The sequence below is a fragment of the Anser brachyrhynchus genome (genome assembly GCF_964034855.1).
Source record: "Anser brachyrhynchus genome assembly, chromosome: 14".
Lineage (NCBI taxonomy): Eukaryota > Metazoa > Chordata > Aves > Anseriformes > Anatidae > Anser > Anser brachyrhynchus.
Genome location: NC_137709.1, coordinates 16,470,784 through 16,483,869, shown reverse-complemented (window position 1 = coordinate 16,483,869; position 13,086 = coordinate 16,470,784). Strand labels below are relative to the sequence as shown.

The following is a 13,086-nucleotide window of genomic DNA, read 5'->3' as shown; positions in this document are numbered from 1 at the left end:
GCTTTCGCTGTGATCTGTCTACGTATCTTAGCTGCAGTTGCAAAAATTCACTGCAGTGTTCTGGAGTTTGACTGCAAAGCTGATGGCATGTGTGCAAGGAGCTGCCTCCCTGCCCTGCTGCCCGGTCCCAGCACAGGCAGCGACTGTGGGGCTCTGCTCTGAGCTTGCTTTCTGCTGGCACTTGCTCAGCAAGGAGCAAGAGAAGTGTGCTCAGACAGAGCACAGGAGAGCCCAGCACTCGCTTACGCAATTGCCTGCACTCTTCTGCCTCCTCCAGAATGGACACATCTGTAGGAATAACACAGACTGTTGTAGTAAGTGAAGCTATTCTCCTTTTAATTCCTCCTCAGTGCTTGGAAAAGCTAGGAAGTTAACAGTGATTGAAAGACTACCCTGGAAAGTCAAATATTACCCTGAAGAATTGCATTTTAACCTGGGCTGCGCTGTAGCTAAGTTTTAGGTGGAGTTCTGCTAGAACTAGTGTGTGCTCTGGGAAGAGCTTGCTCTGGTCTCTCTTTCCATAGCTATTACATGGGAGTGAGAAAAGTTCATCTCCCAAGGAGGTGAAGGTACTTATGCAGTGTTTGAGATGTTCTCAGAGACTATATTCAGCACACCTGCAAAAAATTGTATGAAGTGATTAATAATATTTTGTTCCTGATGTAGTAGATAAAGATTGAATGAGGAAGGATAAAAGACATGAGAGTAACCCCGCAGTCACTGAACATACAATATAGTATATTACAAATATAGTATGTGACCGCAGAACTGAAGACTATTTAATATTGTGAGCTAGAGTGAAATCTTGTTAGATGCCTGGTTTTATGAACCTTAATATTTTTTTTTAGCATAGTTGTAGCTACTCTATTAATAACTGTCACCAGACTTACTGTCAAAAAGAGAAACATCTGTATCGTGGTATTAGGCTTGGGGCTCTCCGAGTCAGAAAGAAGCAAGGCAGAAAGAGGATTATAAAAAAGACAATTAAAGGATTTTGCTGCCATTGATGAGAGCAGCTAGAAAATATATTTCAAATACAAACTATGTGTTGTAATATGTGTATAGATTTCTGTTTGCTGCTGCCAGTCAGTTTGCTACAGAAGGGACTGAGGTTGCCAGAAGGTGTTTCACTTTTAAGAAAACCATGCTGTTTCTGCTGAATTTTAAAAATTGTTGTCTGAATACTACTGTGTTAGAAATTCTGACAAAATTTCACAATGTGCATGTTTTCTAAATTGTAGTAGGTATTGTGTGTGTGTGTGTGTGCACAATGTCTGGGTGACAGCCCCTCAGAGATGGGCATCAAAACCTCTGGGGTATTCAGATGCTTCTCGGTAAAGCATTTCCTGATGTCTTTGTCACAAACGTGCTCTGTGAAAGTAAGATTTATCATCATTAAGTGGTTAAAGTTCACGTTGCCGTAGTGATAAAATGTTTAACTTTCCTGACTAGCAAACCCAGGAGTTTCATAACCTTAAACGAAAATAAGTCATCTACAAATCTTCTTATTAGGCAGTAACAGGCAGATGTCGGTAGCCCTGCATTTGTTAACCACTAGCTATGGATTTTAAAACTTAGAATGAAGTATAGCTCTTTTGTTATTATTTTCTAATTTCTAAGGAAACTGTTCTCCAGTAGTTTTAGAGTTCAACAAGCAGTGTTTGTCCCGCAGGAGCTTATATTCCCCTTTCCCAATGCTCTCAAAGAACTGCTATTAGGGGAAAATAGATACAGAGTGAGGAAAAGAGTCCAGGCAAATACTTCAGTTTATACTGTATAATACTCATTGTGAATGTTTTAAAGGGGAGAAGAAGCCCACAAACCTGCTGTAGGTTGATGAGTTGTATGGCTAGTATCTCCTCTTTCTTACCTGGCCTCTGGAATCACGGAATATTTCTTCTACTTGGAGGCATCACAGTGAAAGAAGACCTTATCTTTTCCATGTGATTTTCTGTTGGAATTTGCATTTTCTTCAGAAGTGGGATATATCAATAATGTTAACAGAGGTAACTTTCCAGGCATGTTTCCTGCAAACATTACAATAGTCACAGAGGCTATTAATTGTGGTTAGGTGGTTAAAATTCCTGTATGTTGCACAGAAAACGTACTTCTGATTTAAGTATATTTAAGCCACCAGAAAGATGGAATTTATTTTATAATGATACATCTGTAACTGTGAGAAAATTATACTACTGAAATGGGTGAAATACAAAGAAGGATTAAAAAGAAGGCAGTTGTTTATCTGATAAGGAAGATCTGTAAAAGTGTAAATATTAAAAATATATACGTTAAGTGGATAAAAGAAGGAGATTGTAATCATCTGTTCTTCGTGTCATTATAATGAATGAATGTGTACAGAACTGAGAAAAAATTAAGAAGCGAACATCAGAGTTTATTAAAAAGAATGACCTCTTCATATGCCACAGATTGGCATTCAAGTGTGGTACTCGTGCCAGCAAAAATCATTGTAGCTATTAAGATAGCCAAAAAATTGACAAAGGATGGAATATCTTAAATGTAAAAAGCAAAACAAAACAAAAATCTGATCTTCTTGTAAATTGATTATCCCAGCAAAGAATGTCAGTGATATTTATCCTTTTGATTTTAGACTTAACCCAGTTTTGAACTGCTGATCTGGTGTTGAAGGAGAATTTGTCATATCTTTGCATTACTGGCTTCAGATATCTTCCCCTGAGGCATCTTGTACTGATCACAGCTGGATTAGATTAATCTTCAGAAGGGCAATTTCTATAATTTGTAATTAACCAAATGAGACCTCTGCCTAGAGGTCAGGTGAAAATAACCTTTGCTTTTATGGTAATGCTTTCTAGTCTTAGCTGGGGTAAGCAGAATTGCACATCATTGAATTAATCACACTTTTAGAGAGTATTTGTATACTAAATAACTTATGTAGTAAATTGTTGTAAAAGAAAATGAGCTTGAAAGATATACTAGTCATACATAAATTAAAAGGAAAACAAAGCTTTCCTACTCTATTGAGAGACTACTCACAGCATGTAGATTATGGGCATGATGATGAAGTATACAACATTATATTACACTTCTAAACCTGTACACTACCAATCTATTTTTGCATCAGAGATTACATATGCCTTAAGGAAGCAGATGGTATTAACTGCCTTTCTTTAAGGGATATGGTCTAGTGATTTTTGCAGGTGGGGATGAAGGGAATGGGGATGGAAGCTAGTAAGCTCCATTACATACAAGAAGGCAAAAAACCACTTTTTTAAAAAACTTTTTTTTTTTTTTTGTTGTCTTCAAGGAAAAGATTTCTTTCTTTTCAACCAATAAGGATCAGATGTTATTTATCTCTTTTCACTTAGTGCCACCAGCGATGTAGTACATGCTGCAAGAATCTGAAAGAAAACACCCTTAGGTTCAGAATGTACAAGAATGGATCACAGCTTCACATTTCAGCCCTACTTCACAAATGAAGCTTTCAGCTCCCAAGAGTTACTCACAAGCCCCAGAGACAGCATGCGGTATATAACACTCTAAGAAACCATCTATCTGCTTTGGCTGCTAGTAGTGCACTTCAGCTCATGGTTTGGGTTTCCGTCTGTGAATGCACAACAGCACAGGTTGTGCCAGCACAAGTTGTCCCAGGGTATGGCAAACACCAGGTGCTGCCTGCCTGCCTGGGTTTTGTTCTTTGAGGTCTTGATTTGCTTGGTCTCCTAATTCCTTGTGGAGCCATGAGGAAGATGCTTCTGGAGGGAGACGCTGGATCAGCGGGCCAGGCTGGGTGTGAGTTTCCTCGCGCCAGCATCCAGGGGCTGTGGTTTGTACTGGAACTGGGGAGAGGAAGGCTGCCCTTGTTTGTGGTGACCCCACTGCCAGGAGGATCCCAGCAGGAAGTATTCTGTCAGCACCACTGGGCATGAAAGTATGGAAGGGATTAGGTATTTTCTCATTGTTTGTGTGAAGATACTTTATTCCAAAGCAGTAGTAGGATTCTTTCTGCTATGAATTATTGGATAAATGATATCAGCGCCTCCAGAGCCAAACTTATCCTCCATCTGAATTTACAGCAGTGGTCTACTAATGCCATGAATCCCTTAATGTGCAATTGTGGCTGAGCAAGCAAGAAAATATTATCAAAGTGAAAGCAGTCCGTATGTTATTCAAGAGATATGGACGGTTTTAGGGAAATGAGACACGTAGGAGAACACAATCCAGATCAAGAAAAGGCGTAGAGAACATAATGATAATGTTTCTCTAACTTTTTCATCAGATTTTCAAGTAAAATGAATGAGAGTGAAAGTGTGGGTATGTGTGTGTGTATATATATATATATATATCTGTATCTGTATTTATACCTATCTATACTTGTGTGTACATATATATTTCTATATATATACATACACACCCAGGTATAGATAGGCATAAATCCAGATACATTTATACATATTTATTTATAAAATATATATATGAAGAATGCCTTATATAAGATCTATATATGTTTAAAGATGTGAAAAACATCTCAAGTTCTTATGTGACTATTTTGAGACAACCTAGTAAAATTAAGAAAAGCTGGGTTACACATGGGTAAAAATCTATTCAGTGAGGTCTTAGACAAAACTTGTAAGATCAGTGAATTCATATTTAAGAATAATTACAAGTCAGAAAGTGAGGAAGGGAAACATTTGATTCTTGGGCAAGTTATTCTGCCATTGTGTGCCATCTTGCAGAACACTCCTAAATAATGTTTTGCAGAAGCAAACACTGAAAATTAATAACTCAAATTAATTGAATTTAGAGTCCATGTGAGAAGAATATTTTTTTCTAGAGCGGGGACTCTCTGGGATACTTTGTGTCTACAATAGGTATGCTTGAGATACTCTTTTGTAAGACTGTGAGGAGATTTCTGAGAAGCAGCATGGAAGATCCTCCTCCAGAGGCTCAGTAAGTAGGCTTGTTCCATTCGTGTTCCCGAGTTGATCTGATCTAATTCTGTAACATTTAAAAGTTGGTCAGTTTTCAAATTTTTGTATCCATGTTTCTGGAAGCTGTTAGATTCTCACATAACAAAACTCTAATGGATGAACGAGTTCCATGACTACTGTATTTACCTTCCACTTGCAGTGCCTTTATCATTTTCCTCAGACAAATGAAGTAAGAATTTCTCTAAAGATTACTTTTTGCATCAGATGTTATAGTTAGATTTTTTTATGCCAATAGAGAATGCTAATCAGAGTGAAATTGTCTGGGCTTGTAATGGCTGTTAAATTCTACAGAATATCATTAAATTTTTTTACCGAGTATGTAAAACAGCATAATTGAGCTAATATATTCATAACTGGTGTGTATTTGTAGACATTTATGCCACCAGCAAACAAGAAAACTTTAAAAGCTTCACTTTCATGTTGTGTGTCTAATGTCAGCATGCACTTTACCTGTGTGGGCATGAAAGTGTAGTGTTAGTAGGTTGCAGTTCACATTCTTTTCTATAAATATTTTATATTTGGGTTGATTGTGATTTTTTTTTTGAGTAACTTTGGCTTGCTAATATGGCAAAACCAAGATTCTCATTAGCTATTTTTGTTAAATATGTTCTACTGAAATTGCACCTGATGAAGTTTCACATTTTCTTTTGAAAATATTTTTTTCTTCCAGGTGTCATGGCAGGGTTCTTTAAAACAACAATTAAACTCTGGACTGATGTGCACTTAGGCTCATACTTAGGACTGTTCAGTTCATTCCTGATGAATAAACCACCGAATTTATGATTACTAGATTAGAAATTGGAAAGCAAGTTAAAATGTACTCCTGACTAGGAGTGTTTGGTTTAATTTGGTGTTGATGAGGCATGACATTTTTTAATGTCAGCCTTTTTGTACTATTTTTAAATACTGCGAATGAATGTTTTGTTTTGCAAGAAGCATCTGGTCAGTGTTACTTTTTGGCCACTCTCTTGCTGCTGGCCCATGTACTGGTTAACCCAGGGGTGAAGGAAAGCATGCCTTCCCTCTCCTTGTGCTTGGTGTTCCTGTCTAGCCATCACTGGATGAAGACATAGCTCAGTTTTCCAGGAGAAGAAACCCATCACCTTCCCTAACTGATGAGCTGTAGCTATAAAAGTTAAGTAGGGCCTAGTTTTACTTTCTGTAGATCTATGAAAGCGTCCCGTATCCAAAGCACTTCAACAGCTGGATATGATACCAGAGAGGGCTGACATAAAGAGATGAACCAGTCCTGGCTCAACTGAGAAAGAAGTTGTGATACTTAAATAAATAAACCAAATTGATTATATGTCTTTATTAATGGAAGACACTTAGGTATGTTTTCTACTTAGTGTATGAACTTCCATTATACAGCATCATTCTGGTGAACATATAGGGGAAGAGGAGAAAATATAAACTGCTTTTGGACAAAATACAAATACCATTGTAGAAACGCAGACTACAGATGTAGTTTCATTGTGAATTAAATTATTGTCAGCTATACTGCAAGTCACTTCATTCTGTCCTAATTTTTCATTTGTAGCCCATTGTAATGAAGCCGAAATCACTATGCTTTTCAAAAACCTAGAAAGCCTTAGAGACAGAGCATATTTCCACATGCAGTTCTTTACAGTCCTGTTCATTCACGTAGGAAGCAAATACATAAGCAGAAATCAGCCAGCAATTCTATACTTTCTGACAACCCTGGGGGACTCCATGTGCCTTAAAAATGCATATGACTGTCCACTGTGTTGTTATTAAGTGCTAAATGTCTTGTTTTGATTTTGATCCTGAAAGTTTTGCCTTTAAACCCAGTGACCTCTTGATTTTGGTGTTAATGTATGCTTTCTTATTGAGTATGATGGATAAAGGTAGAAAAGAATTACAATAATTGTGATATGTTTCAATTTCTATAGCAGATGTTTAAACTACCAATCTCACCCAGTATGAAAATGCAAAACTGGTGACGAGATTTCTGTTTCATCACTGATAGATTTGCATTCTTTCAAGTGATCCTCGGCTCTGTAACTCTTTTCCCAAATGTGTACTTATTTTCTATGAAATAGGAAACTATAGGAAAGTTAGAACTAAAGATTCCTATCTCTTTGGAAGGCTTGTGTCTTGCATGAGAAACAGAGCTTCTTTCTGAATAGTCAAATGCTCAACCTCAAAGCTAAGACTCTGGTCCTGCAAATACAAGGTTAGATATGTAACATAAAGCAAGTCATGTCACTGTCACTTGTCATGAACTTTACATTAATCACATATGTAAGCGATAGAGTATTTGGGGCCAAAATAGTAGGCATAAGTAACTTAAAATCGACCCTTGTTTTGTGTATTTCATCCATTTCAAGTATATTCAGTGTGTTTTTGGTAAGTCTTGCTAGATCTTTGCACCAGAGATCTCTCTATGCAATTCATTACAGAGGCTTAGTACACATCATAATTAAGAAAAATATAAAAGCTCTGTTATTCTGAAACTTAAATTAGATCCCCAAGATTTTAGATTATTTAGTTGTCTGTAATTGCCTTTCTAGGAACAAACTTCACCCTTGCAGAACTAGGAATCTGTGAGCCCTCTCCCCATCGAAGTGGCTACTGCTCGGACATAGGAATACTCCACCAAGGCTATTCCTTGAGCACTGGCTCTGATGCCGACTCGGACACAGAGGGAGGAATGTCTCCAGAGCATGCGATCAGGCTGTGGGGAAGAGGGATCAAATCCAGGCGAAGTTCCGGTTTGTCAAGTCGCGAAAACTCGGCTCTCACGCTTACCGACTCCGACAACGAAAATAAGTCAGATGAGGAAAATGGTAGGCCTTTTGTTCAATATATTCTTAATGCGCATACATAAGAATGTAATCATACTGAAAAACAGTTGAGTATTCCTTTAAAGATGGTTATTTCATTTGTGTTTCTTTTTTTTTTGACATCAATATCAGGAAACTCTTTTACATGTATATTACGTAATTTGATATATATTGCTTTATCATACAATTTACTGTTCAGGCAATTATCTTTCACAGAAGTTCGTGCTCCAAGTACATTAAATTAAACTTAATGATGAGAAACAGGAAGAAATTTCTTAAAAAGTTTCTCATGTGATTTTTATAGAAAGCTTGAAGTAATATTAATCTACAATATGCTACTAGCTGTAACAATGGTGCTAATTTGTAACAATCAGATTTATTTTTTGTGTGTTTTTTCATGAGGTTTTGAATTTTTTTTTGTTTGCTATTTGCTTACTGGTAAGTATGAAGGGCTTTTAGAAAGCAAACCTATGCATCATACTGAGGCAAAGTACTTATATTTAACATAGGTTATTAAGTTCGTAAGAAAGGAACTTTACACAATACAAGAGTCATTGGTGACAAAACACCTAGCCAGTGGTTGATGAAAAACTCCATGAAGCCAGCTGTCCTTTCAAATGCATACAGCCCTGATTAATGTTCTTAATATGGATCTACTAAAAGTTTCTACTAGGCAAATTTTCTGTGCCCACGTCTTTTTAAACTAAATTAAAGAGGAAAAATGTTAAGAATGGATTTGCCACCATTTGTTCTCCATCCTGGGAAGGTCCTCCCTCCTAATGAAGGTGCAAACTCAACTTAGTAACTCGAGGGTTTGATGTTTGCCATTTTGAGAAGCTGAAGGGGCATCTCTCTAACCGTGTATCCCTGGAGCAACTATTCAGGCAGGTAATACTAGCCAGTGTAACCAGCTGTCAGCTGCACATATTACTTAAGACAAAATTTAATTTGTTGCATGCTATTGTTCTGCTTAGAGGAGGATTTTTTCATGTTTATTTTAGGCTCCTCCCCATGTTCAGTGAGAGTTGTCTCCGTTTCAGCAAAGGAGGGCTGTGACGGGCACTGGAAGCGCAAGTGACTGGTTGTTAAAGCAGACAAGGGAAAACTGAGTTACACTTTCTGTATTGATTGAAAATAGTTCAGAGAAGTGCAATTGATTTTGTTTGCAAGAGCATGCGTTTTTTTTCTGATTTAAATTAAATCTTCAAGTAATATCTTCTCTCTGTAGGCATAGCAGGATATATTTCTTCATCAAAACCAAAGAGGAAACGTATATTTACTAGCATGAGTGGATACGAGGAAGCCAGTATTTTAAAAAAGAATCTGACTGGCTAATTAATTAGTGCCATTGACAGAAAATAGGGCAATTTCCATTGATTTCAGTATAGTTTTGATAAGGCCACTGTGCGTTATGTCAAACAAAATAAAAAACTGACTAATGAAATTCTGGCATTATGGAACAATTAGAATTCATTTCTATAGCATGAATTCACATATCTGTAGATGATTGGCAGTTTGTCTCCACTTCTGTGGAAGCACCATGCCACACCTTTTGTCTGAGAAAATTTAATCTCAGGACCTACTTGCATAGTGTTGCAGATGTTGATGAAAGAATGAGTCTGCTTGCTTGCATTTTGTTTTCCTCCATAGAGTAAATGAATTACTAAGTAATTGGAAATACAGTGCAGTGAATCCATGTTGAACAGGTAATCTTTCTAACAATGATGTTAATAAAAGAAAGGAGGACTTGATAAAAGAGCATGCAGGAAACAAACTAGTGTGTGGAATTCATTTTTACTCGGCAAGGCTCTTAAGATAAGCATTTATGTTTGATTAAGAAAATCATGCTAGTATGGAATAATTATCATATACACAGAGGTGTTAACTTCAGTAAACTTTAGTCTTGCTCTCTGACAAATCCTGGTTAGCTCAAAAATCAATGTTTTTTCACATCACTGACTTTATGAAGTTTTGGGACATATTATCGTATAGATTGACAGTTGCCCCACTGGTTCAGCACCATGGTGTGGACACTTACAAAACCATCATTAATTTCTCACGCTTGTGCCCAGCAGCAGTTTCCTACATAATAAAAACTATGTCCTTCAGAAGCAGATCAATAACCTGCTAGGTATTCATCTTGAAGAGGAAGTAACAAGAATTTGTATTTCAAGAGAAATTCACTTTCTGATGTTGTTTCACATCTGCAGGATACTGGCATAAAACGGGACCTTTCTTGGTACAAGGTTTTATCTGTTTATGCCTAGCAATATTAGAAGGAACTCATGATGCATACAGTTCATTGATTATATTTAAAGTACTATTGAAGCTTTTTTCCCCTGGTATGGTTGTACTGTTCTGTTACAAAACAGCAGTTGAACTCCAAAAGGTGTTTTGTTTTGTTTTGTTTTGTTTTAATATTGAGATAATATTGCAATTTATATCACTGCATTTTGAGGGAAAACAAAACAACAAAACCTTTCACTTTTCTTGCAGTATTATATAGATTTTGTCACTTTTTGTACATCTCCAAGTAGCCTAGAGGAGGCTTAATCTCTAAAAATTGCTCTGACAATATAATGTTGTGCCAATACCAATCTATTCACAAAGCTTTTGATGATTTTCTGCATTTCTAGATTCAGTATGATTTCATTTGATCATAGATTAGAATTGTGTGAACCCCAAAATATCAGCCTGTTCAAAATGCTTATGGACAAATTGAAATAATGTAAACTCATTAAAATTCACTCTTTTACATGGTACACTAACATTATTTGTAGCAAAACAGGTTATTGAAGATTCAGTTTGAGAAGGAACACTTCTATTTTTCACAAGTCTGATTAGGCTCAAAATTCTTACCGGATCTTGCAACTGTTACTGCAATCTCTATCTGCTGATCTCTTCTTTAGACATAGCGATGTGAATATTTAAGAGCAAATCTGTCACCAAATTATTATACAGCGTGATTTGTTGCTTTGTGAAATTTAAGTAAATTAATGTTTTTGCGATACGTCCAAATGTAAACTGTCAATTAGGTCTCCACTGATGTTGTGTGATAGCTTTGTGGAGACAGTTATTTCTGGACGCCCACAGATACAGTGTGTAGGGGATATACTAGAGAGTTCCTCTCGTATAATAGACATAATCCCAAAACATAGTCCCAAAGTAGGAGATATAATCCCAAGTAGGAGAAAGGAGAATAGGAAAGTAGCATGTAAACTGAGAGTACATTTCAGTAATAGGTGAGTGCTGAACTAATAGACCAAAAAAAATCTGCAAGGAGGACTTAATTTGATATGAGTTTAAATCAGATTAATTATACTGTTGTACAAGAGAAAACATCTGTAATAGTGGATACTTCCATCAGCATAGGTGACTTTATTTTTCTAGAAGGTTGTTACTTTGGCACTTTTTGTATTAGCACCATTGTTAGATATAATGGATAGTACTACTGATAGAATGGGACATAACATAAAATGTTTACTGTGAGATTTCAACTCTGATATAATATCAAACAGTTGAAATGTTTCTGCTTTGCATTTGTTTGTCAGAAAAAAAAAAAAAAAAAAAACATGTCTAGGAGGAGAAGGAGAGTGTTCAGGAGTGAAACCATTTCATTAAAATAGTCAGACCAAAAAAAGATGATCAAAGAATGCTTTTATTTTACCAGTAGTGACTGTGAGTTGAGCAGTAAGGCAAGAATGAACAGGAATAAAAGAAAGCAATCTCAACCTTCTGCAAAACAAGGGAAACGTTTCAAGATTCTACTATGTGGTACATGTGGTAATCTGTGCATGTTTTGCATCCAGTATTAAACACTGTGATTTTGGTATCTCTTTGTAGATAAAGCCTATGTAAAGCAAATCTTTCTGAATATACAGCAACAATTCTGTATTGATAGCCCAGCTGTACCTGGTGATGTGCAGAACAGGGGTACTTTATTTGGTTGAACCTGGAGAGTCCTGGTGTTGAATCGAGTAATGCCATACTCTTTCCCTTTCCTTACTTCATCTCTTCCTGGAGATCTTCCCTTTGGAACACAGCTGGTCTCCAGCACCCAGTGTGAGGATTCAAGTCGCATGGGAATGCATTGTGGGATGCTTCACAGAGAAATGATATTCAGGTTCAATATCCATCAACAAGTGCTACTCTAGACATACTAGTGATGATTAATTCTGCTTCCTTTTTTTCCTTTGTCACATTGGTGGTTTTAATTGTAGTGATTTAAAGTTTGAATACCACACAATACCATGTGTGCATATCATTTATTGAAAAAAACAAAAAACACGAGTACCGTGTATAAGGTAGAATGAAGTAGGAAAAATTGTAAGATAAAATATGAGAAACTGTACTCGTGTTGTTTTAAGGGGGAAAAAGGGAAACTATTTTCCTTTTTTTATTGTTCTATGAAGTTTTCAGTGGTGATTTCATATAGTAATTTCTCAAATGCATATGTGAAGTAAATCTTAAAAAATCAAAACATAACCATTATTCAAACTGAGCTCATATTTTATTATTGTTTTAGTTTTACGGGCAGTATATTCTGGGCTTTTTCCAGGATTTTATTGGCTTAGGATGGAAAAGAAAAGATACCACTACATCAGAGTAGTGTACAAGTATCAGACCATCAGATGACAGCTGAGGAGTTTATTTTCTTATTTTCACTGTTTAAATTTTGACATGTTGTTCTCAAAGTTTTCTTATTTTAATTTTTATTCAGTGTTCTATTTCACACTTCATAATTTGCAGAAAAGGTTATGGTGAAACTGTGATTCTACTCTTCAGAAGATTTTGATTTTGTCTTATGCACAATAATGTCTGTAAGTAATTAGCCCAGTTTGAAAGTAGAAGGTTTTAATCTTCCTGACAACAGAATTCTGTTTGGGTTTAAAAAGTTGGACCTGAACTTGCTTCCTAAATGTTTCTATTAACAAATATTCACTGGGGCCTACGGGAAGTACTTTTCTTGTTAAAATGAATTGCTTAAACAGGATTGAGTAGGAGCAGATCTATGAAGTCTCGAGATGAGCTAGGAATAAAAAATAATATCCTTGTCATTTTGAGGTAGTATATCTGTGCGTGCAAGAAGCAGGGAAGCTTCTTATTGTATGTAAACATACTTGCTGTAGGTTTCATAGTTGTACTAAACAACTGAGATTATCGCTCTAGCTGGGAATGTTGTGCCCATTTGCCTCACAGATTCACCCAGGCAGCTTGGAAATAGGAGGAGGGACAGAGAAGAGAGAGGAAGAGCCACCATGATTGTGTGATCTCTTATAGCTTAAAGGTGTCCAGATGGTCCAAAGGTACTG

At 36.5% G+C, this 13,086-nt stretch overlaps 1 protein-coding gene across 42 annotated transcripts in view; it reads left to right on the top strand.

Moving 5' to 3' along the window:
• The window catches only part of TENM2 (teneurin transmembrane protein 2), a 1,469,731-nt gene that overhangs the window by 996,636 nt on the left and 460,009 nt on the right, over positions 1 to 13,086 (top strand). For 40 of the 42 annotated variants that reach the window (XM_080555516.1, XM_080555559.1, XM_080555513.1 and 37 more), the window contains one exon: positions 7,502 to 7,777. The exons of 1 other annotated variant lie outside the window; for it this stretch is intronic. In XM_080555516.1, the coding sequence (XP_080411642.1) occupies positions 7,502 to 7,777 (276 nt within the window). Of the gene's footprint in view, positions 1 to 7,501; positions 7,778 to 13,086 lie in introns of those variants that run through there. One more of the 42 variants, XM_080555553.1, reaches the window with a different exon arrangement.